General features: G+C 42.9%; 1 protein-coding gene across 3 annotated transcripts in view; it reads right to left on the bottom strand.

Moving 5' to 3' along the window:
* Arnt2 (aryl hydrocarbon receptor nuclear translocator 2) overlaps positions 1 to 22,966 on the bottom strand; it is a 120,493-nt gene that overhangs the window by 82,673 nt on the left and 14,854 nt on the right. For 2 of the 3 annotated variants that reach the window (XM_076848743.2, XM_076848744.2), the window contains exons 3-4: positions 17,816 to 18,029; positions 13,860 to 14,073 (exon numbers count right to left, since the gene is read on the bottom strand). In XM_076848743.2, the coding sequence (XP_076704858.1) occupies positions 13,860 to 14,073; positions 17,816 to 18,029 (428 nt within the window). The remainder of the gene's footprint in view (positions 1 to 13,859; positions 14,074 to 17,815; positions 18,030 to 22,966) is intronic. The other variant, XM_076848745.2, reaches the window with a different exon arrangement.

Raw genomic sequence — 22,966 nt, 5'->3', positions numbered from 1 at the left:
ATCACTGACCGAGTAAACGAGTGGCAGAGAAGGCTCTGCGTTGGAGTATAAGAAAAGAATCTGCAAAAATAAAAGGGAAAACTGGATGCAGATGTTTTCCTCAATTAGCTTCGACTAAAAAAAGCAATAAACAGGAAAGATCAGTGCTATACGTGCATTTTTATTTAACCATTTGGCATGAATCAGAACATTTCAGAGGGAAACGTGTCTTTCTTCGGTGAAGCTAAAGGAAACTATTTTAATTTTCTTGATCATGCTTGGGTTTTTGCAATCAAGTTATTTTTAACTGAAGTTGTACAAAATATGACCATCAGATGAGACTATTACTGAAATCTAAATCATACCAGCAGGAAGCAATGATTCAATGTCTTTTCAAATGTTCCAAATTAACTAAAAATAATTATATCTGCCTAAAAACATTACTACTTGTAGGTTATTTTTGCTACAGTTTCCTTTTATAGAAGGAGAAAAAAATGTCTTTGTCTATTTACTTCTTGGCTCTCAAAGTTAAAATAAAAGATAATTTATTAAGAAATCAAGACTCTTGCAAATTCAGTTTAAAATGCTGATAATGCACATTTTAACTGTATCACTGATTTGATTACATTTTTAACATTTTGTTGGTATAGTACATTAAACAATTTTTTTTTCATTTTCCTGAAATTTCTCTCCTAGATACAGAACAGATTGGGCTATATTTTATTTTTATCTGTGGTTTATTTCCTTTGTACTTTTTTTTTTTTTTTTTTTTTGGTAGGGGTCACATGAAGACTCAACATTTCTTAGCCCCTGGTTCACACTGGAACCATAAAGGTTACTTTTAAACATACAGATAGATACCTGGGCTTCCTCACACAGTGCAATTCAGAAAAATGGGGCAGATCCCTGACATCTGAATCTTTAAAAAAATCTCGTGGAATTCTGATGTGCATTGAGGTTGAGAAATGAGGTTGTGGTGGTGATGATGATGATGATGGTGATGATGAGAATTTGGTGCTGGGGGAATTACACCCAGGGCCTCCCATGTGGTAGGCAAGCACTTACCACTGAGCTATATAGCTCAGGGCTGGGAATTTTTAAAACTTACATATGAAGTTGTAATAAATGTTTTTCAGATACTACTTGGATCCTTATTTCAGGAAAAATCATGGTATGAAAATGGTAATGTAAAGAATCAATCTTTAGGAGATAAGCCTCAGCATTTTTACAAAAATGCACCAATGGTTCTTCTATGTGGTGACATTGCATGAATTTAAAGTGAGATTTAGGGTTCTCAAGTATAACTCACATATATTTTTGATGGGGTGGGAAAATATGTGCACTGATCCATTTAAGAGAGCTTTGACTTTCTCATTCCACTTTATTAAGGACAAAGATGCTCCTTTTAGGACCTCTTAGGGTGAAACTTGGCCTTACAGAGCACTCCTCCCTCCTGTCTTTGAAAGGGCTTCAGGATTCACAAAAGCCAAGCTCAGAGAGTCTAGAGAGCTCAACTGAACAACCTATGCAGCAACTTGTTTAGAGAAGGTGTTGTTTGTTTTCTAATGCCAAAAGGGAAAATCTAGTTGGTTGTACATAAATAAAATTAGTAACAGGCTCACAGTAGTGGTTGTTCCATTTGCATCCCTGGCTGCACCATGATTCCCTATATGCCCTTCTCTGGGGAGACTGCATGTATCTCAGGTGCTTTTCTTGCAGAGGAAAGCCTATTATGGATACAAAATTCAATCATTTGGGGACATTAATGAATAGACAAGTCTCCTCACCAAATCTTGCAATGCCAAGGTATGTTCTATCCCCAACAAGTTATGATCCCTTCCCCAACAAGTTGTTACTCTAGACAAAGCATGATAGGTACTCAGGCAGGACCTGAGGACAGGAAGAGAAAGAAGACAACGAAGGGATGAGGTACTCTGCACCTGCTTCAAGGTCCAAGTACAAAGGAAACCTCTGGAACCGTAGGCACAGTGGCTAAACATCAGCCACTTATGTCTTGCATCTGGAACCCAACTGTGTCCCTGCAGACTGTTAGAGACAGGCCTGGTCCCTATTGCAACAGAGTATATCCTAAGCTGGAAGAAACCCTCCAGTATCCTGGCCCATCTCCCATCTTCCTCTCTTGCTTCAGTCACCACCCTGGACCCATGGGCTGCATCTGAACTCACTCTGACACTGCTCTCAGCAGAAAATGCACCTGTCCATAACTTTGAATTGTGTCTGGCATTGCTTATGTCCATGTGGAGAGAGCAAAGTGGCATATCTGGCCTAAGGCAGGGGAAGATGGGCAGAACTCAGGCATCTGATGACGAATCAGATCAGAACAAAACAGGTGAAGAGAGACAGAGCCCAGGCACAGGGCTGACAAAGGGCACCCAAAGAACTGAAGTGCCTGCCAGGGTCTGGGTGTGTGTCTGAATTCTAAGTCCTGTCACATCTGAGAGTTGTGGAGAGAAACATGCTGCTTTTTATCCCACCAAGGGTAGGCTTAAACCTACAGGTTTAAACAGCAGGTCCAGCTGGAAGGAAATGAAGAAGAGTGTAAAAAGTAGCAACAGGGATTGTAGAGCATGGCTTTACCTGTGTTGAAGCTCCTCTCTGAATGGGCACCATGCCAAGATGGTGGGGCAAGCAAAATCACACGTGATGAGGCTCGGGTTGAGGCTCAGTGATAGAGTGCTTGCCTAGTACATGTGAGGTACTGGGTTCAATCCTCTGCACCACATAAAAATAAATAAATAAATAGAGGTATAGTGTCCATCTGCAACTAAAAAATTATTTTAAAAAAAATCACACATGACCCACAGGCCTGCGAGACCCATTCCTGAGATTGTGACAATGTTAACTCACACAGCATGGTGATTAATGGTTATAAAAAATTGACAGCATGGAGTATTTTTTACTTCCCAGCAGAGTACACAGAGCACATTGTACATTGCAGCCAAAGTGACCTATGCAAATAAGGTGATGGGTCCAAGGGGATACATAAGTGAATGCAAATGCATCAATGAGGTGATTCAACATGACAAACTTGATTCAACATGACAAACCAAGGACACCGAGGAGAGGTTTCCTGCTTTCTCTTTGACCAAACTCATTTTGGTAGAAGAGATTTAGTCAGTGAGAACATATTGCAGCAACAAAGGTCAACCAAAGACCAGAGATAGCAGCTTCTTAAATATTGTTTGTATAAAGAAGGAATTAGAGTGAGTAGATCAACCCCCATTCCTTGGGTTTTCTGTCTAAAAATCGCTCAAATATAACTACTTCTCTCCACCTCCCCCCTTACCACCTGTACTGGGTTTTATAGTATTTCCCTAGAATTCATGTTCACCGAGAACCTGAGTGTGGCCTAATTTGGTAGATGATCAAGTTAAAATGAGGTGATACTAGATTATGATGGACCCTAATCCATCACTACTGATATGTCTATAAGAAGAAGGAAATTTGGGTGCAGAGACTGGAGTGATAAGCCTACAAGGAACCTCAAGGATTGTCAACTGCTACCAGAGGCTAGGAAAGAGTCCTCTAACAGATTCTCTCTCAGAGCCTATAGAAGGAACTAATCTTACTGACAACCTGCTTTCAGACTTCTGGCCTACACATCTATGAGAGAATACACTCTTGTTTTTAAGCTGTCCAGTTTGTGATAATTTGTCATAGCAGCCAGAGGAGCCCATATACCAGCCAACCTAAGCCTGCATCATTCCGTCTCTGGGTAAATCCAACACCCCGCTAAACTTGACCCCAGCTCCACAGTCAGTCTGGTCTTCCTATATCATGTTCTCCACTCTGTCACCAGGGTGAGCTTCTCACGTCTCACACACTCATAGGATTCTTCTAGTTGGAAACTCTTGGTGGACTACAAATGTTCTGGGAAGAAGCAGCTCTCTATCTGGCCTTACCTCCCCTCACCAGGTTGTCTTCAGTGCTTTACCAAACCTCTAAGCTACATTTATTGATGGGAACCTTCCCTAACCTACCCGGACAAGTCTAACGCCATATGATTGGTTCTTGTTGCTTCACAGACTTTCTCTTCATGACACCTATCACAGTGTGTAGTGTGTTCTGGGTGGGATTATTTCTTTGTTGTCTCTCTTCCCCACTAAACTGTAAACTCCATGAAAGCCAGGCCATATCAATTTTACTCAACATTAAACCCCCAACACTTAGCACAGCATCTTGCAAAAATTAGTCACTGCTCAATACATGTATGCTGGTGGAATGAATGAAAGAATAGGACAGAGAGAGGAAGACAGAAAACACATCCTTACTCCCCTTTCTTCCACCCCCCACCTCTGATGATAATCTCCAGCACAGGGTAGAAAGAGAAATGTCGCCCTTTAAAAAGAGGCCACCCATCATCCCTTGTCAACAGCACCAAAATCTTAAGATCCATTTGAGAAGTAAGAATAGAAATAAAGCAGGGTAAGACAGAAAGTTTAGAAAATCACCAATCTATATTAGTGGTTAAATGCAATTTTCAATTATTAAATAATGAATGAAATCTTTACAATTTCCAAACACTATTGTTACTACTATCCCATATGTAACATCAGGTGTGCTTCAAAGTAGTCCGGGACTAGACACATTATGGTCTGCATGTACAAGTGAGGTAACTGAGGCCTGGGAAGGTTAGCTCATTACCCAAGGTTAAGGGCCATATACAGCAACTGTCACCAGGGCCACCTGGCTCCAAGGGCAGGGATATTACTTCCACTTGCCCTGGCTGCCTCTCTTTCACCCCCTTACCTGCCCACTGAGCTTAGCACACGGATGTGCAGGGAATCCAGCCCTCCAGTCGGAGACAGCAACGTGTGCAAAAACACTGCCCTGGCTCCTTTATCAGCTGTGACATTACAGTGATAATGATTCCAGAAGCCCAGGCTGAAAAATATGTCCAGATTCATGAAATATCTTTCAACATAAAACATGAGAGAAAAACACAAACAGTTTTAGCAGCATCAGCATGCAATGTATGTAGCGAAGCAAAACAAGGCAGGTTGTATAAATATTTAACAATGAGAAAGAACTGAACTGGCTCCAAAGAAACATCTGGGATAACAGATCTAAAGAGGCTGTGGTTTCCAGTGGGAAAGTCACTGTGAAAAGAGGAAAAACAACCATCCCTGTGGTTCTCAGATTTCACCCTCACGTGGATTTAAGAGGCAGCTCTGGCAATGTACCTCTAAAGGCTTTTTCCAGTAACCTAAGTGTTTACTACACAATTGGGCAATTTCCAATGGGTCTAAATCAAATAAACATGCTTTCCTTACTATTAAAATGTTTTATTTCTATTGCAAAAAAACAGAAAGTCAATAACAGTGTTAATAGTTGAGATAAAATCTGGATTTTTTTTTCCTTCTATGTTACCTAATATGGAAAGTAATGGACTGCTGACCATGTTTAGGATTTCAGATTTTGGCATCAGTCCAAAGACTAAGTTTTGATATCTCAAAGAAAATAAGCTATGTATTAGAAAGCATGGGTTTCATGGATTGACCTTCATGAGTGACATTTGGAAACAGACTGTCTCTTCCCAGAACTGACACCACCAGGGTGGAGGCCTCAGCTCACAGGAACCCTGTGGGGCCAATTATCTGCCTGACATTCTTCCACTGAAGGACTCAACTGCATGGCTCAGTTTAACAGTTTGTCCTTACCCTCTTTTGCAAAGTGTTAGGAAGAAGGCCCAGCTGCAGTGGGTGGGCTGAGACTGAACGTTGACAACTGCCAGCATTTTCCAACACACGTCCTATGTGTTGCCTGCAGTCTGTCCTTTGGTATGTCCTGTATAACTTGCTTTGTTTGGCTCTTCCTGGGGTCCTCCTTGGGTGAGTGTGGGCATACCCTCAGTTCCTTCTTCTTCTCCAAGCCATAATGGAGATTCTTCCCTCTTACCTTGCAAACTTGGAATAGATACTGGTGGAGAGCTGGGATGTGTGAGCTTGCAGAACAATGACCCCCCAGTTGCACTGTTATCACGTACTTGGGGGACATTTTCAGGTGTGTTTCTGTGACAGCTTAAATGAGATTCACTTAGGATTCTCTTTAGCTGTCTGGGAGAGAAGACACCTGTCTGATGCTAGGAACTAGGAACTGGTCAGTATGTGCCCCGGACAGTGAGAAGTCAGCAAACTTCTGAAAAATGTTTCTCCAACTATTCTCTCCAAAGACCTGGCCCTATCCCCTGAGATCTGGGCAGGTGCATCGGGGCAGTGGAAGTCACTGGGGAAAATCCCATCACTTCATGGCAGTCCCAGATTCCAAAGGATGCCCCTTCCAGCTGCAGGTCCCCCTTCCAGCACAACTTGCCAAATTCCTTACTTCATCTCTCTTCAAACTTTGTGTACATTAAAGTATATAAATCCCTTGGGACTGTTATTGGAGTACAGACTCTGAGTTAGTAGGCCTAGGATTGGGCCTGGAATTCTAAGAACCTTCCGGGAGAAACAGGTTGCTGCTGGTTCACACAGCACACTTGCCACATCTTACTGGGTGGTACCTTCCAAGTACAGATAAACATTTTTATGGATTTTTATATTTAATAGGCCCTTTACAAAATCATATATCCCCCATCTAAAGTTAGACATGAAAGAGCTTGACAAGGCCAAGAATAAAGGTGAGCTCACTCTAAGTGACTTGACACTGAGCCCCAAGATGGCCTCACTAAATCAGTGGGTCTCAAACTTTAGCATACATCATAATGACTCCAAGTTTGGGTAAAGGTGTAGATTCCTGAGGCCTAGAGCTTCTGATTCAGTTTTTCCAGGGTAGAGGTGAGAATCTGCCTTTTTAGCAAATCCATTAACGCAGCTGTTCTAGGACTACACTAAGAATTGTGTCACCAAGAACCAACACAGGATTCTGCAGATCCCCCCAATCTGCCTTAATCTCAAAGATTTAGTGTCATTCACCACTCATTTGCCCCAGAATCTCCTGAAGGTTGCCCTTATTTGCCCTGAACGAACCAGGGTCTCCAAAGCACTAGGTTGAGCTATTATGGCTAGACTGGCTGCTAGTGCCTCCAGGGACACGAGGCCATGCTGAGACCTTGAGGCTTCCTTATATCTAGATGTCCCCAAGTCAGTGAGCTTCATTTGCACTGACTATATACAAGTTCTACTTTGTAACAGCTGTTTAGCCTCAGCTGTGTGGCCCTGATAAGGATCTGTGAAATGGGGTCAGCAACCCCTACATAGGGCCATCATAAGGCCAGAGGACCAAGGGTTTCCAACTCACCCTGTGCATGAGAATCACTCAGAAGCTTTGAAAAAATACAGATGCTCAATACTGTTCCTGAATCCTGTGAGAGTATATTTGTCAAATCACCCCAAGTGATTGTTGCTATTGTATACTCAGGGTTGATATCTACTATAGAAAATAGAAAATGCTATGAGAATGTAGAATTAATTGTAGAGATTAATATATCACTATTAATGTTGAATGAGAAAATAAGAGTAACCAGCATCCAGTGTCCCAGGAGTTTCCTCTCTTCTAGACAGGCATAGAGATTCCTAAGTGAATGCACCATGTTTAAGCTCTCATGGAAACAGTCTGATGACAGTCTACCAGCAGAGCTGCAGAGCTGCCTGAAAATAGCTCCCTGGTGGCCTGCTCTCATGAGCTGCTATCTGTGCCCAGACCATGGCCTAGCCAAATCCTGTGATCCAAGGCTGAAAGTATCTGTGGACTTTGACAAAGCTCTTGGGGAGATAGATAGGAAAGCTTAATCACAGCTGATTGAGATGCTTGACTCATGGAATGGGGGCTTTCCAGATGAAGCCCCTGGGGACCAACCTGGCTCAGGACTCTGAATTATACAAAGAATCTGGGCTGGGATGGTTGAGAAATGGAGTCATTCATTCATAACGGCTCCAGCTCCTATGGGAGATGGTCAGAAGAGGCTGATCCTGTAAGATGCATACCATGTGACCTTTCCACAGCCATGCAAAACAGGTATTTGTTAATCATATGAATACATGGTTAAGTGAAGTAGTCATTGGATAAACAAAGAAAGACTAAGTGAGGAAGAAAGGGAGGAAAAAGTAAAAAAAGGAAGGGAGGAAGAAAGGAATTCAGACTTTGCTTGCATCTTCTGCTGTTGAACAGTTTTATTTCAAAGTTATTCCCTATACTGAACTAAAATGCTGACCCAATTCTCTGAATGCAGGGAGAGTCCAGTAGAAATCAAACCATAGCAGTGCAATGCAGGGCAAATGGGCTAAATGCACCTTATCTTGGAGAGCCATCCTCTTCCACAACCATGACCTTAGAATCTAGCCAGTTTCTCCCCAGTGTAAGGCTGAGACTCCCTGACAAGGCACCTCCTGTTTCTGCTTATCAGGATCAAGGTTTTTCAGAGTTCAGCCATTAGGAGACACTTGAGAAAGAATCCTCTCACTCTGCATCCCTTGGGTGGCCACTGCTAAGTGGTTTTTCTGCCCTGCTCCCTACTGGGACTCAACTTTACCCCTCAGGCATATACAGTAAGAGTCTGGGATCCTGTTATCACCTGGAATGCCCTGGGCCTCTCTTTGGCTCTCCTCCTTCCTTTTCCAAGAGACAAGGTTGGGCTCTCAGAGATCCGTCAGTGTTACTTTTGCAGCTCCTCTCCTGACAGTTTTTTCTTCTGATCCCTGCCCTTTTCTGCTCTTGACATCTACTCCATCTTCTGCTCAGAATCTTATAATATGAATATTCCTAGCATTCTGGGTACAATGTCCTCCAGAACACTCCACTTTTCCATCAGATTCACTCATAACACCACTGAGCTTTGCTTTCCACGTCTAGCCACTGTGTACCTTTTGTTATGCCTGCCCAGCATCTCTTACTCCTCTTGGTGACAGCACCCCTTCTATTCTGGGGAGTCACCTTCCTCAACTGGGGTTTAAGAACCTTAGAAGCGGGCCTCATACCCGGCCTCAAATCTCCCTAGCCTTAGGGATTGGTCAGGGCAGAGCAGGGGGGTCCAAACTGAGCCAAGAGAGGCAACCCTAAGACACTTGCAGAAACTCTGCAGGAATCACTGTGTCTCTGTGGCATTGCATGGCCACTGACCTCAAGCCTAGGACTGCAAAACAACATCTTGTTGTATGAAAAAAGCCTGCTTGATAATCTACCCTCCACAGAAGAAAGCAAAACTAGATATAGTGAAAAAAGCACATAGTCGATTCACACTATTCAAGATAGCTATATTTTGTAAACACTGAATTAGTAAACACTGAATCATGGCTCCTAGGAGGTATATAAAGTTTGCTTCCACACTTGTCAGCCAGTTAATACGTAATCTGTTTTATGCATGTTTCCATTTAGAGACACCTTACTTAACATATATTGTTGATTCTCTAACATTGCACTCACAGGCTATCATTTATGTCTGAATGAAATTCATGTAATGCATACTATTTCCTCCATGAGGCAGATTACAGACTTCCTGCAGTTGGGAATATTAGCACTTCAGCATAACACTTGGGCCATTTTAAACAGCTAAATCACCCACAAGAAGCACAAACAAGCAAAATAAAAAATGGCATCAAATAGAACACAAAAAGAGCACTAGTTGATAACAGAAAAGCTAAAACAAAAAAGCACAACAAACATCACCTTGCTTGACCTCAGCTGGGAATATGCCATCAGGCAGCCCCAAATTTCTTCCACTGTGCATATGCCCACAAAAGCCCTGGGAATATTAATTTTGGGGATGCAACTAAGTTTGACTAGCAGATAAATTTGCAAACATGGAATCCATAAATAATAAATTATTATTATTTTTTTTAGTGGTATTTGATCACCTGGATGTTTCTACACCTGAAACCAGAATCCATTTTCAGTTACATGAGTAAGTTAATTTCTTTTTCACCCAAGCTGGTTGGGGGTGTTTCTGTCATTTGAACCCAATCTGGCTGTATAGTCATTCTTCTCCATGACCACAAAATTCTCTTGGAAAAAGACAAGCTGGCTCTCTGGGCCCTCTAGAATCCTGGGCCACTCCTACACAGGGGAAATCCAATCTTCCCCAGGCAGTTCATAAAGGGTTTGCCTGGTTTCATCCAGAAATATTCCACTTCAAATAAGCTCTTCAAAGGAGGTGTCCTAGAAACGTGGCAGCCCCTGGCCCTAAGCCTCAGCAGTTGCTTCTGTTTGATTGTTGTTACAGCTTTAAGCCCCTTTCCTCCAACTTTCTACCATTTCTTAATCAGTGAATTAAATTCTACCCTAGAACCTTAGGCAAAAGAATAGAATCAGAGCTGGCATGAGCCTTAGTTAGGAATTTCCTGGAAAGTGATAAGAATGAGGGTCAGAGAAGAAAGGGACTTACCAAGATGAAGGCAAAAACAAAGAGTAGGGCTCCTGACTCTCTTTCCAGCACTTTCTCAACTAGCAATGCTGCTGTTTTTATGTGAGGAGTCCCCCCACTCTCTCCCAACATTGAGTCCAGTGTTTATTCACAGGTGAATCAAATCATTGCAGTGGTCCATATCACTTCATGATGCTTCCAAAGGATCTATGTATCTTTTTATACATTTATATATCTTCTCACTCACCATTTGTCACCATCTCTCAGCTGAGGAAAGACTTAATTCAACAAAGAAATACACCATCCCCACCCCAGATACAGTACTCTGGGCAAGCATCAATTTGCTCGGGCCCTGAGCTAGCAGGAGGCTGCAAGCCCCACAGTAGTCCAACATCTTGTCCCTTTCTCTGTCCCACTGTGTATACACAACCCCGCCCCATGTTCAGAGCAAGTGGCCCTGCACATCCATCAAATGAAACATGAACTTCCTACTGACCAAGGGGCTCAGAGGAGAGAGGGTTAGACTACTAATGTTAAGCCACCCCTGTACCCCATCTGGCTCCTTGCCCCAACACCCCCTCAGCCTGAGTCCCTCAAAGTGAACCATGTCACCTCTTTCTGGCCTAAATACCAGGAACAGGAGAGTTTGAGAGAAACCCTACTCTAAGAATCAAAGAGGTCATATCACCCCTGTGGCTTCTTTATTAAGTCTGTATATATCACACCTACATGTTGGTCAGTGATGCACAGAGGCTAGCCCCTGCTTTGTCTTGAACACCAGTGAACCCTGAGACATGGCCACATACCAGTCCTGCTGCAGGGAGCTCTTCCAGGCTCTCTCAACAAGTTTTCAGACTCTGTCCTGGGACTCATATGTACACTCTGCAGCTCTGAGAGACACTGTCCTTCTCTGCTCTGAGCCTAAGAACCCACTTCTCTAGCCACATCTTATTCCTCTCAAGAGGATCCTGACCAGAAGAAGAGCTCAAGAGGCCTGGCTGTTCACCATTCACAGGGACTCTTCTGACATCCTGGAGGACTTCTTGTGTACATCAGCCCCAGGTACCATGGCCACTGCCAAGCATCCCCTCCAAGGACATCTCTGGCCAAATATGGTTCACACTGCCTCTTTAAATTCTGCCAGATGCATTTTGACTTCACACAAAAACAGCCATGTCCATCAAATCCTGGTGAATCAGTTAGCCACACTTTTCACTGGATCCTTTCCTGCCCTTAACCACCATTTCTCATGCCATCTGCCCCAGCAGAGTCTTAGGGTTGGGTTTCAAAAAGCCACATCCTGTGGTCAAATACAAAAGTCTAAGGAGAGACAGCTCTTTCCAGAGGAGGTGATTTTAGCTGTCAAATCAATATTTCCTGGTGGATTCACTTTCCCTTTCACATTCCTCCCAAATATGTCACTTTATAATGTATGTTTCTTAGGATTTCTATATGGAGTTCTCTAATTCAGCCAGGGGAATGGGGCAGCAGAAAATCTTTCTGAGACTATATTAGCATCATTATTTTACAAGGATGTGGATGAAATTTCCTGCAGGTGATGTGTCACATTATAAAGAGACACAGCAATAGATAAAACTATACCCAGTGCCCACTCTCTATCCTCTCCCTCCTATCTACAGCAGTGAACATCAACATTGAGAAAATTACTATTATCATCCAGCAACACCTGTACTCTTGCTACTTCTGGCAACATCTGATTCAGGCTTATCCTGTGATTTGGATGGAATTGTGCCTCCCTGCCACCATTAAAAATCATATTTTGAGGGGCTGGGGATGTGGCTCAAGTGGTAGCGCGCTCACCTAGCGTGCATGAGGCATTGGGTTCAATTCTCAGCACCATATAAAAATAAAATAAAGATACTGTGTCCACCTGAAACTAAAAAAATAAAAATAAAAATATTTTAAAAATCATATTTTGAGGCCCTAGCCACCTAGAAACTTAGAATGTGGCCGCATTTGGAGACAGGGCCTTTAAAAAAGTAATTAAAGCAAAATGAGGTCATGTAGTAGGCCTTAATCCAGTATGACTGTGTCCTTACAAAAAGGAGGGACAGTGGGGATGCAAGCATGGGGAAAAACTAAGTGAGGACTCAAAGAAAAGGCAATAATCTGCAAACCAAGGAGAGAGGCCTTAGGATAAATCAACCCTGGTGACACCATAATCCTGGCTGCAATGAGCTGAATTGTTGCTTACAAATTCACGTTTTGAAATCCTAACTCCAAGCTAATGGTATTAGGATGTGGGCTTTTAGGAGGAGATTAGGTGATAGCCCTTTCAACCTTATATTGATAAAGCTAGAAAAGTACCATATAAGAATCAAAAGTTGGTCCAAGTTGCTTGATCCTAGACTTGATCTTGGACTTCCTAATCTCTAGAACTGTGAGAAATAAATTTCTGTTAAGGCACAGAAATGTGGTATTTGTTAGGTGGCCTGAGCTGACGACAATGATCAAAACACTGACTCATTTGCTCATCAAACATCTGCCAAATGCCTACTACGTGCAAAGCACTGATTAGGCACTGTGGACAGACAAAAGTGAACTTCAGCACCTTGCAACATAAGGGAGAATGACATAGCACAAACAGATTTGTCATACAGCAGAATGCAATCTTGGTATAATGCATTACAACTCTTGTTATAAAAATGTAAATATGTTCCAATTTGACTAATACAGTAGGGAGTAATGTATCTGAGCATGGTATTAATTTTGTGTTTGTTGTGAGAGATACTAGATGAACACAAAAAACTGCCCAACTGAACCAAACCACACAAAATGCACATAACACAGACCTCTACCAGCTCAGCTCACATCCTGATATAAGCTACACTCGTCTTAATTTGATGTTAAAAATCTCCTTCTGGTTTCATACAACTGTCCTTCAAGATAACACACAAGTGGCAACACCTTCTAAGACCCACTTCCACAAGCAAATTTTAGGTCACTTTCAAGGTTAAGTGCCATATTTAGTAATCTTCATAAATTTCTTAACCATTTAGCATGTAAAGCTGTGCTAGCATTTTTTATAGGTTCCTATCTTTGCTTTTATCTGCATTGTCAAATTATTGAGTGTTACATTCCTAACCCTCTTTCCTCCCATGAGCCCTTAAGTTTTTATTGCAGTCTTCTGAATATTGCAGTGATTTCTTAGAAAGACTGCATGTGTTAGATTATAGCGGAACAGACTATATTTTAATAAAAAACTATATTTCAGGTAACTAAGGCCTTGATAGTAATTGTCTATAATCAGGATCACAAATAAACCCTCAGTTGCTGCACAAACTTCATATGGGTCTAATTATGTTATCAATGGCGACTCCCAGTGACGATGTGCACTTATTACATGTAAAATATAGGAAAAGTAATGTATTAAAAATGGATTTTATTATAATGTTACAGGGTAAAAGAAGCCATTACACACATTAAGTAAAATGCATCCCCTCAGCTCAAGGAAGCTTTTTATAATACCCAACGTCTTAGTGTGTCTACTGGAAAAATTTTTTTCTAGGGCCAAATAGACTTGTAGAAGGAACCCACTGACCTGTCATGGAATTTTCTGAGGTGCACAGCTGCTCTCTCAGCTTCTCCACATCATCAGGATGCACCTGTTCATAAAGGGTACTTCCAAACCACTCTGACTGGGGCTGGTTGAGAACAGGGGTGACAGAGTCAGACACGTAAATCACTCGCCCTGTTTCAGCTGCTACTACAAACAGGAACCCATCAGCTGCTTCCAAGATGAGATGCTTCAGTTCCTACAAAGAAAAAGACTCATTAGCACAAGGCACTGACAGTTCTAGACCAATTAAATGCAACCCTTAACTTCTTTTATTTGTATACTCATTCTGGTGCACAAATAGTTTGGAAAATTATTGCAAGTTTCACTGGAATATAAGCTAGAAAAATGCACAAAATTAGTATTGTCCCTAAGACACAGCCACTCTAAATACTGTTGGCTCTCTCTTTACCAGTCCTTTTAGGAAGGAGGACATTTTCAGTTTAGGAGAATGGGAGAGCAGGCAGTGATCAGCAGGTGTTGAGTGAGCAGCTCCACCCACATGCTGTAACCACTATCATGTTATTGCAGCCAGAAGCACCCAGAACATACTGCCTGGCACAAAAGGTGCTGAAGAGAAGGGAAGAAAGGAAAACAGGAGGGTAAGGAGAGTAGGAAAGACAGCTTGCATCTCCTTCCAGTGCCTGCCATGCTGACAGTGCACTCTTGCTTCTCTTCTCTTCCCGCATTTCCGAGCTGAACACTGGCACTGGATGTAAATATCCCCTTACTTCCTCATGTCTGTCATGCTTCCAGAATGCTGACAATCATCATCAGACTCTTGACAGACTCTCAGAGTAGCCCAGGAGGCAGCAAGGCATATAGCACTATACATATCATTTTATAGTGAGAAGAGGTTAGAAGAATCAGCTCTGGGATCACACAGGTAGGTAAAGTCATGACTGTCATTGAAGGCAGGAACAAAGTGGTTCAGAATCAATGAATGGGAAGCAGGAAGCTTTGCCATCATCCCCAGAGGGACACAGATAGGGCAAAATCAACTTTGCTAACATGAGATGTTTTTTCTTTGTAGGGCCTAAAAGCACCTCAAATATAACTCCCTACACTGTTGTCACATCAAGCTAAGGAGTCCTTTCCTAGTAAATGAAAGGGGTTCTATACCTGCAAGAGTTGAGAATTTAACCCTTCCAATGCAGTAGAGTCCACAACCACCTGCCAAACACCTCACAAACTGATCAGACCCTGAAGAACAAAGGCATATTTGTATTTTAGCAATTAGCAAGCATTTTTTGCTATGAATCCTTTGTTCAAGTATAATCATATATAGAAGCCTTACTATAAAATGTGGCAAGGGACCCCTGAGCAGAGGTAAAGGCTTCTGCAACCCATTCATTGATGTGGAGACTCTGGTCCTACTCTATGTCCCAATCCCTGAGAGAGTTCCAGGGACCTAAAGCCTAGAAGATTCTGATCTGTGGGAACAGGACCTGAGGCTCTTTGGGTATGTCCCTGAGCACTTGACTGGAGAGAAATTCAAATATCTTCAGCCTGGGAACCCAGAAAGGAAATAGTGTTTTTTAAGGAAAAGTTTATTTTGCCCATTTCCCATACTCTGCACTTCTGTGGTTCTAGGTCTCCCAGATGCTTACTCAGTTCAGAGGACTGGGTCAGCATTTTTATTTTCAGTATCAGGAAGATTTTTCCAACAGGAAGAGTTGTTTTAAAAAATAACGGAGCAGGATATCTGAGGAAGTGGAGAACTCTGCCACTGGAGAAGGCTGAATGGCTTTGTTTATGCATTCATGTTTTCATCCATTCACAAAGATTGGGTGAAGGTCGTATGGGACATAGCCATAACCTCATCATGTACCTCTCTTCCTATCACCTCATCCCCATGGTTCATTTCCTGGGAGCTCATTGCTCATAACCTAAGTTCTGTGTTGGAGACCCAGAACCCACCCTGCCCCTCTCTTCCACTTGAACAGATGGCAGGGGTTAAGAGCAGGGATTTTAGAGTAAAAGGAGATTGTTCTCCATGGCTCTTTCACTTAACTGAGCAATTCTAGGCAGAATACTTTTAATGTCCTCATTTTCAGTATTTCATGCAGCTCCGTTTTCAATGAGATTTGGGGAGGTTAATTGAGTTGTGTAAGAAGAACTTAGTAAGGGTCAGGCACACAGTAGATATTCCATAAGTATATGTGTCATTATCTTCCACATAACCCAGAGAGAAACATTGGTAGGATCCATATGATTGTATAGCCTGCGTTCTCTCTTCTCTATCTTCATCTCTTCACTTTCAGTACTTAGAGATAAAGGGGTTTACTTCAAATCTTGGTCCTGCAGGATTTTTGTAAGGAATAAAGAAATGTGCTTAATAAATTGGTCTGGTTACCTAACAGCCATTCATCCTTCATTATCTTCCAAGCAGTGTACATTTATTGCTTTGGCCACCTCATCTGCAGGAGATGGGATAATCATTGCATTCATTTTTTATGGAGGTAGAAACAAGGCTTGAAGCCCATGTCCTGAACCGCCCTGTTCCGTGTCCTCACATGACTAGCATACTTTCCCAACACCTCCAGAGTGACAGATCACATGACCCTAGGAGGGTTTCAAAAACATTGTTTAGCACTTGTTAAAATGTATATAACACAACAGACAGTAAAAAATGTTGGTTCTTCTTCCTTGTTCTTTTTCTAAACTTATTTCCATGATATGAAGATTCTCAACTCTAGAAGTGCAAACAATTCGCCATCATTCTTCTGAGACTCTGTGCATATTTTAAAAAGTCCCTCTGTTCTCCTCTTTCTAGATACATAGTGGTTCCTGCAATGGCCTGTCAATGTTGTCTCTGTCCTGAGACGCACCCTGATGAAACCCTGCCATATCTGCTCTCTCTCTTTTTGCCCACATGCTCTGGTCTTGTTGAACACTCAGAATGCTACACTGCACATCCTTTTGTACTTCCTAACTACACTCTCTGTCAACCACATAATTTTGCCCTTTCTCCCTTTTGCCATATGCAAATTTCTTTCAAATGCACTATCTCATTTATGCTTCAAAAGCTCCTAGAGTCAGAAAGTCAAAAAGCTTTACCTTTATTAAAGATGAGCAAACTGAAACGCACAACATTTGATGATTTGCCCTGTGATAGGCACATGTAAAGACCAGGACCCTGAACACAGGCCCTCTGGTTCACGTACATCTACTACTAGATACTGTCACATTTCTTCTTCCCAACTATTCAAAGACTTGGACAGAGTTAAAAAATATGTTTTGGGGTTGGGCATGGTGGTGTACACCTATAATCCCAGTGACTTGGGAGGCAAGAGGATCATAAATTCTATGCCAGCCTCAGCAACTTAGTGAGGCCCTGTCTCAAAGTAAAAAGGGCTGAGATGTAGCTCAGTGGTAGAGTACCTCTAGGTTCAATCCCAATACTAAAAAAATAAAAAGTATGGCTTTTGGATCCTTGAAATCTGTCTCCATTAGACCAACTCCTGGCTCCTTCACTAAGCAGCTGACTGACCTTGGGCAATTTACTGATGCTTTCTAAGCCTGATTTCCTCACCTATAAAACAGGTATGAATCATAGTGGTTTATCCACTGAATTGGAATAAGGAGTAAATGAAACAATGTACAGAAAGATATGTCTCAGACAAGTCCCTGATCTAATGCCTGCTTGTGCTAGTAGCAAAGACACTTATTTCCATCATCAGTGCTACCATGGTTCTCAAGGGATGATTATCCTCACCTATCCTGGTAATCAGGATTGTGTCTTTAACTGACTTCTTCCTGTATCGCCAAAAGCTCATTGTCCCAGTGCATGGTATCTTTTTTGAGGGCTTCATCCCTTCCTCAACCTCAAATCCCATCTCCCCACATAGCTTATTTCAGTGTGATGACACTGTGACCCTCCCAGCTTTCAGAATGATGCTGCCAAAAAGAATGGACCACAGACGAGTAATGGTGGGTACCTGCTCGGTGAGGAAGGAAGGCTTGTATGCGCCATCAGTAGACTTGTTCCCTGTGCCGCGCATGGACTTCATGTGTGAGACAGCCATGCGGAGGATGGTGAGCTTGTCTGGCTTCCGGGCCAGCGCACTGCAGGTGGGCACCATGTCAGAGAGCTCTGTGATGTACTGGGTCATCTTGTTCCGCCTGCGCCGTTCAATCTCACTGTGATTCTCTCTTCCCAGAAAGCAGGAGATCAGGAGGGGGCGAAAAGAGAAGTATCAGACCAGAGGTTACTATCTAAAGGGATGAAATGGCACATTGTTCACATCAAATGACCAAGAGCAAGGGGCTAACTTGTAAGAACTGAGGGCTTTGGATACATGCTGGGCAAAGCAGCACTCTGACTCCTTCCTCTGAGAGTTCCTGTCTCTGTGTATGGAGAGCACGAACCACTACAGCCTCAATCTCTAAGGAAGTATTAAAGCCGGGCATGGTCCTGCATGTCTATAATCCCAGCAACTCAGAAACCTGAGGCAGGTGGGTCACAAGTAAGTTCAAAGCCAGCCTGGGCAACTAAGCCAGACCCTGTCTCAAATTTAAAAATAAAAAGGGCCGGAAGTATAGCTCAGTGTAAAGTGTACCCCTGGGTTCAATCCTAGCACTTTTTTTTTTTTTAAAGTATTGAAGTCTTTTAATTACTCCCATGTGCCTGTGGACTTTTAAATAGGCATAAAAAAATTAAGACATGATATTCAGAAGAATAAAGTCCGCAACATGCTTTCCATGGGCACACATGAACCTATACATGGATGTGCACGTATAGGTTCGCCATCATGTATATACATGCCTGTATATACAATGAATGCAGTTACTGACTGCTTATATATATGGTCTTACCTTATGATAAGAAGCACTATAAAATGCTCTCTGACAACAATTTTTAAAATTTATGCTGGTGTGGGAGTGATACAGGTCAGCAAAAACTGTACTTTAACATGTCTTAATGGTATATTCTGGTTTTCAATTTTTGTACAATATTCAATAAATTACATAAGAAACTCAATACTCATTATAAAATAGGCTTTGCACAGATGGTTTTAGCCATTGTCGTCTAATGTAAGTGTTGTGGGCCAGTTTGAGGTAGGCTAGGCTAAGTGGTGATGTCTGGAAGGTGAAGTGAGATTAAATGAATTTTTGACTTAACAATACTTTCAACTTATGACAGGGTTAGCTGGATATGATGCCAAGTAAGTCCAGGAGCACCTACATGGCCATACTATTCTTTGTGTCACTAAGTAGACCAAAATGTTCATGTGTTTACTTGGTATAAGGTTGTGAACGAGTGTTTGTTCTTCATAACACATTTTCTATAACATAGTAACAGAACAGGTGCGCTCCTGGTGTATTAAACAACAAATACCCAATTTTTGTAAAAATCACTGTGATGTGTTAAAGATGAAAAGCTAACAGAAGGGTTGGTAGCATGTTTCCATCTGGGGATTATTAACTTAAGGCTTGGAAGAGAGTAACAGCCAACCCAGTTAAACAACACTAAGACAAAGCTGTGACTTGGGATAAAAGAACTGTCCAAAAATACATCCCGTGTCTGCTGCAGGATTTAGGGTTTCACTGATGCTCAAAGAATGAGTGACACAGGGTTGAGGATATAGCTCAGCTGGTAGAGCGCTTGCCTTGCAATGCATAAGGCCCTGGGGTCAATCCCCAGCACCACAAAAAAAAAAAAAAAAAAAAAAAAAGAATGAGTGACACTAACAGTAAGAAAGGAACAACCTCAAGCAAGGCTGCCTCCAAACACTGCATGTATTAATCAGTTTAACACCCTATCTTCCCAGTCTGGGGGATGTGCCAGTCAGGCCTGATGGCATGCAAGGTGCACGTGCTGAGGTCCTCTGAGCAAAGACAGGGGCAAGGAGGCTGCAGGAGAGGTCCCTGCAGTGAGATGACATGAGTTGCAGGTGTGCACCTTCCATACAAAGGGCCCTCAGCAAGGCCCCAAGAGGGAAGAGACAGTAGAGAAAACTAAGAAAAGCCCAGTCTCGTCCCCAAGCAGCAGAGGGGTTGATAAGGAAGGTAAAACATACACTTTGCACAGTGGGAACCAAAGGCAAACTATTTAAAATGCTCAGAAAGGCACAAGGAAAGTAAAAGCCACAGAAAAGATGGAGAGAGCTGAGGAGGATGTGGCCCAGGGGTCAGAAGCAGGAAAAGGTGGCTAGGGCAGTGGGAAAATGGCTGGTTAGACCTCATGTGGGAGTAGACTCTGGAAAGGGGATCAGGAGGATCCAAAAAAGGCCTGGAACTGGAAGGAAGCACTGAGGGCAGTGAGGAAACAGGTCTTGCCCTGGACCCAAAGGAGCAATAGAAGTTGAGGAGCAACAGAAGTTGGGGATCCATGCCAGACCACAAGAGTAAGCCATGAGGGAGGCCAGGCTGATAAGGGCCGGGTGCTATGTGTTATGTGCTCTTGCAGCTGACTTCTGGGAGAAGCCAGAGGAGGGTGAGTCTTGTTGAAGGGAGGAGATGAAGGCTGAGACAGGCAAGGGATTTCTTAGGTGGGGTGTGAGGTGAGCTAGGATAGAACCTCCAGGAGTAGTCCCAGGTGACTAATCAGAATGTGGAAATGGACCAGCCTGAGGACCAATGCATCTGCTTCACAGAGCAAAGACCCTCCTGGGAAGGAAGGGTCTCTCTGCTCTTGGAGAAAAGGTTCTGGAGAAACTGGCAGGGTTTATTTACTGGTAACCAAAGAAGAGTGCTGGGAGAGCACAATCAGAGAAAGAGGAGGAAGTGGTGAATGTGGGAATTTGGCTAGGGGATTCCTGAGCTCTCTAGTGCTGGCAGGAATCTTCTGGAAAAGACACAGGAGCTCTTTCTTTCTCTCTCACTCCCCCGTCCCAGAGCAGATGAGTGGTGCAGCCCATTGCCCTATGCCCTCAAGTAGCCCTTTTCACTGAGGCCTGAGGCCTAAATGAGCTCCCAGAGGAGTTTTTCCCCATCCTGCCAGCTCATACTTCTTTAAGACAGACCTGGGAGAGATGGTAGACAGAGAATGCACGTGGGGAGGATGTCAGACAGGAACTCCAGCACTCAGGACAGTCCATTCACCATACGGGACCCCACTCAGGACCTGATGTCCTTTCCACTTGCCTGTACTCTCTTCCAGGGGGACCCTGTGCGAAGGGCTTTCCTCTCCTCCAAGATCCTCTACTCAAAGCATCTTAGGAAGGTTAACTTGCTTATGCCAGCTGAGGTCTACAAGCTAACTCCTCAGTCTGACTTTTAGCAGCCCCCTAGTCAAGCCCCCCACACTACCTCCTTCTCTATTCCAACACATCTGGGCATTCAATGCCTCTATCAGAACACATTTCTCTTCAGTTCATCCAGGGTGAAATGCTTCTTTGCCTCAAGCTTTTGTCTTAAGTCAAAACTTGAGCAGAAATCTCTTGACTCTCTTCTTCCTCTCCCATTCCCTGCTGTCCATTGTGAATGTCACTGTGGGGCTAAGCATTTTCTCATTCCTCCTCTCCCTCCCATTCACTCCTAGTGTTGTGGTAAATCTGACCCTTCCCTTAAACTTCTTCAGTGATGACCCCCAAACCAATGAGTCAAGTTGAAACTCCTCATCTACTTTCCCCTCACAACTGCTTCAATAAAGCACATCAAAGTGCATTTGCTTCTGATATTATTTTCCAAAAGCACTTTACAATGTTGTCCTGGACCATGGACATCTGACAGGGGTAGGGGTGTCTTTGTGAGGTTCTTAAACAGATATCTAAAACAATTTTACTATAGTGCTTGATAAACTTGATTTGAGGGATAAGATGCATGAGGAAGACAACATTAGGGCAACTGATTTAAAAACTGATATTTTAAAACTGATTGTACTCACTGACTAGTGACTAGTCCAGAAAATGCTCTCACCATTTTATATCTTCTGAAATACGACAGTTACTAGCAGAATGTCAAAAGGATGGAGAGCTGCCAGTTACCTAGCAACAAGATTTGATAAATAAGTGGCATACATATATGTATGTGTAGTTTCATTTTTAAGCTTTCTTGGAGGCAAAGAAGAGAAGAAAATAGCATCTTATGAAGATGAGAGGCAAATCTCCAACACCAGGCTTGCTGAGCCAAGTTTACCTCCTCCTGAGGGGAAGGGGATGATTTGAAGTCTGCCCAGAGGAACTGCAGGGATAAGGCTGCAAACTTGGTGTCTCAAGTTGCATAAGTCCTACGAACTAGTAAGAGCTGAGTAGCATCAATAAAGAAACTGGCCCCCATATATTTGGGAGAGGATCAGGCTCTGCAGCAAGCTGGGGACACAGGCAAATCTGTCATCTCCAGAGATGCTTCTGCTGGTGCAAGAAGACCCACAGCTTGACCCCCAGGACACAGATATGGAAATCAAGGGCACATGAAGAAGAGGTGCAACCAAGTGCTGGCCAATGGATTTCTTTTCCAACTCTGCTCCAAAGGTACTCTTTTAAGTTTAATCAGAACAGTGAGGCACAAGCCTATATTGATTAAAATTAAAAAGGAGAACTGCACAAAATCTCCATAAAATGCTGAGCAGGAGCTGATACATTTACCTGTCATTCCCCCGAGTCCTAAAGATGAAGGAGAGGATTCTGTGAGAGTGTGTGATAAGGAGATTCCCTTAAGCAAATGTCCCACGAACAGACCCAGGTCCCTGAGGACCCTGAGACAGGGACAGCTCCCATGCAGGACTGGCTGAGAGGAGCCACAAACAGAACCTAAGTGCTTTCATTGTCTTTCTTTACCTGTGTGTCTAGGCTGAACACAAGGCTCATCCGAAACACAGGGAAAAGGAGTCTGAGAAAGCCCAGATCTTCCAAAAAGGAGGCCCAAGCCCAGAGCCTCTGATAACCCTCATTCTCAAGGGTGCACATGTCCTTCATGTTTCTACAGCATCTTTCAGTTCACCAAGCACTTTCTACCTATTGCTGCATTTGATCCTCATAATGGCCATGTAAGAAAATATCTCTTCTATTTATGGAAGAGGAACTTGATGCTCAAAGAGGTACACTGACTTATGAGCACTTGAGCCAGGCCTTCCCTGATTTCAACCTCTCCTCTACACAGCACTAATTGGTTCTATAGTCAGAGCTAAAATGTCTGGAGAGCAAAAG

Source organism: Callospermophilus lateralis, chromosome 3 (assembly GCF_048772815.1).
Source record: "Callospermophilus lateralis isolate mCalLat2 chromosome 3, mCalLat2.hap1, whole genome shotgun sequence".
NCBI lineage: Eukaryota > Metazoa > Chordata > Mammalia > Rodentia > Sciuridae > Callospermophilus > Callospermophilus lateralis.
The sequence above is the reverse complement of the archived record's forward strand: the minus strand, read 5'-3'. Positions and strand labels throughout refer to the sequence as shown.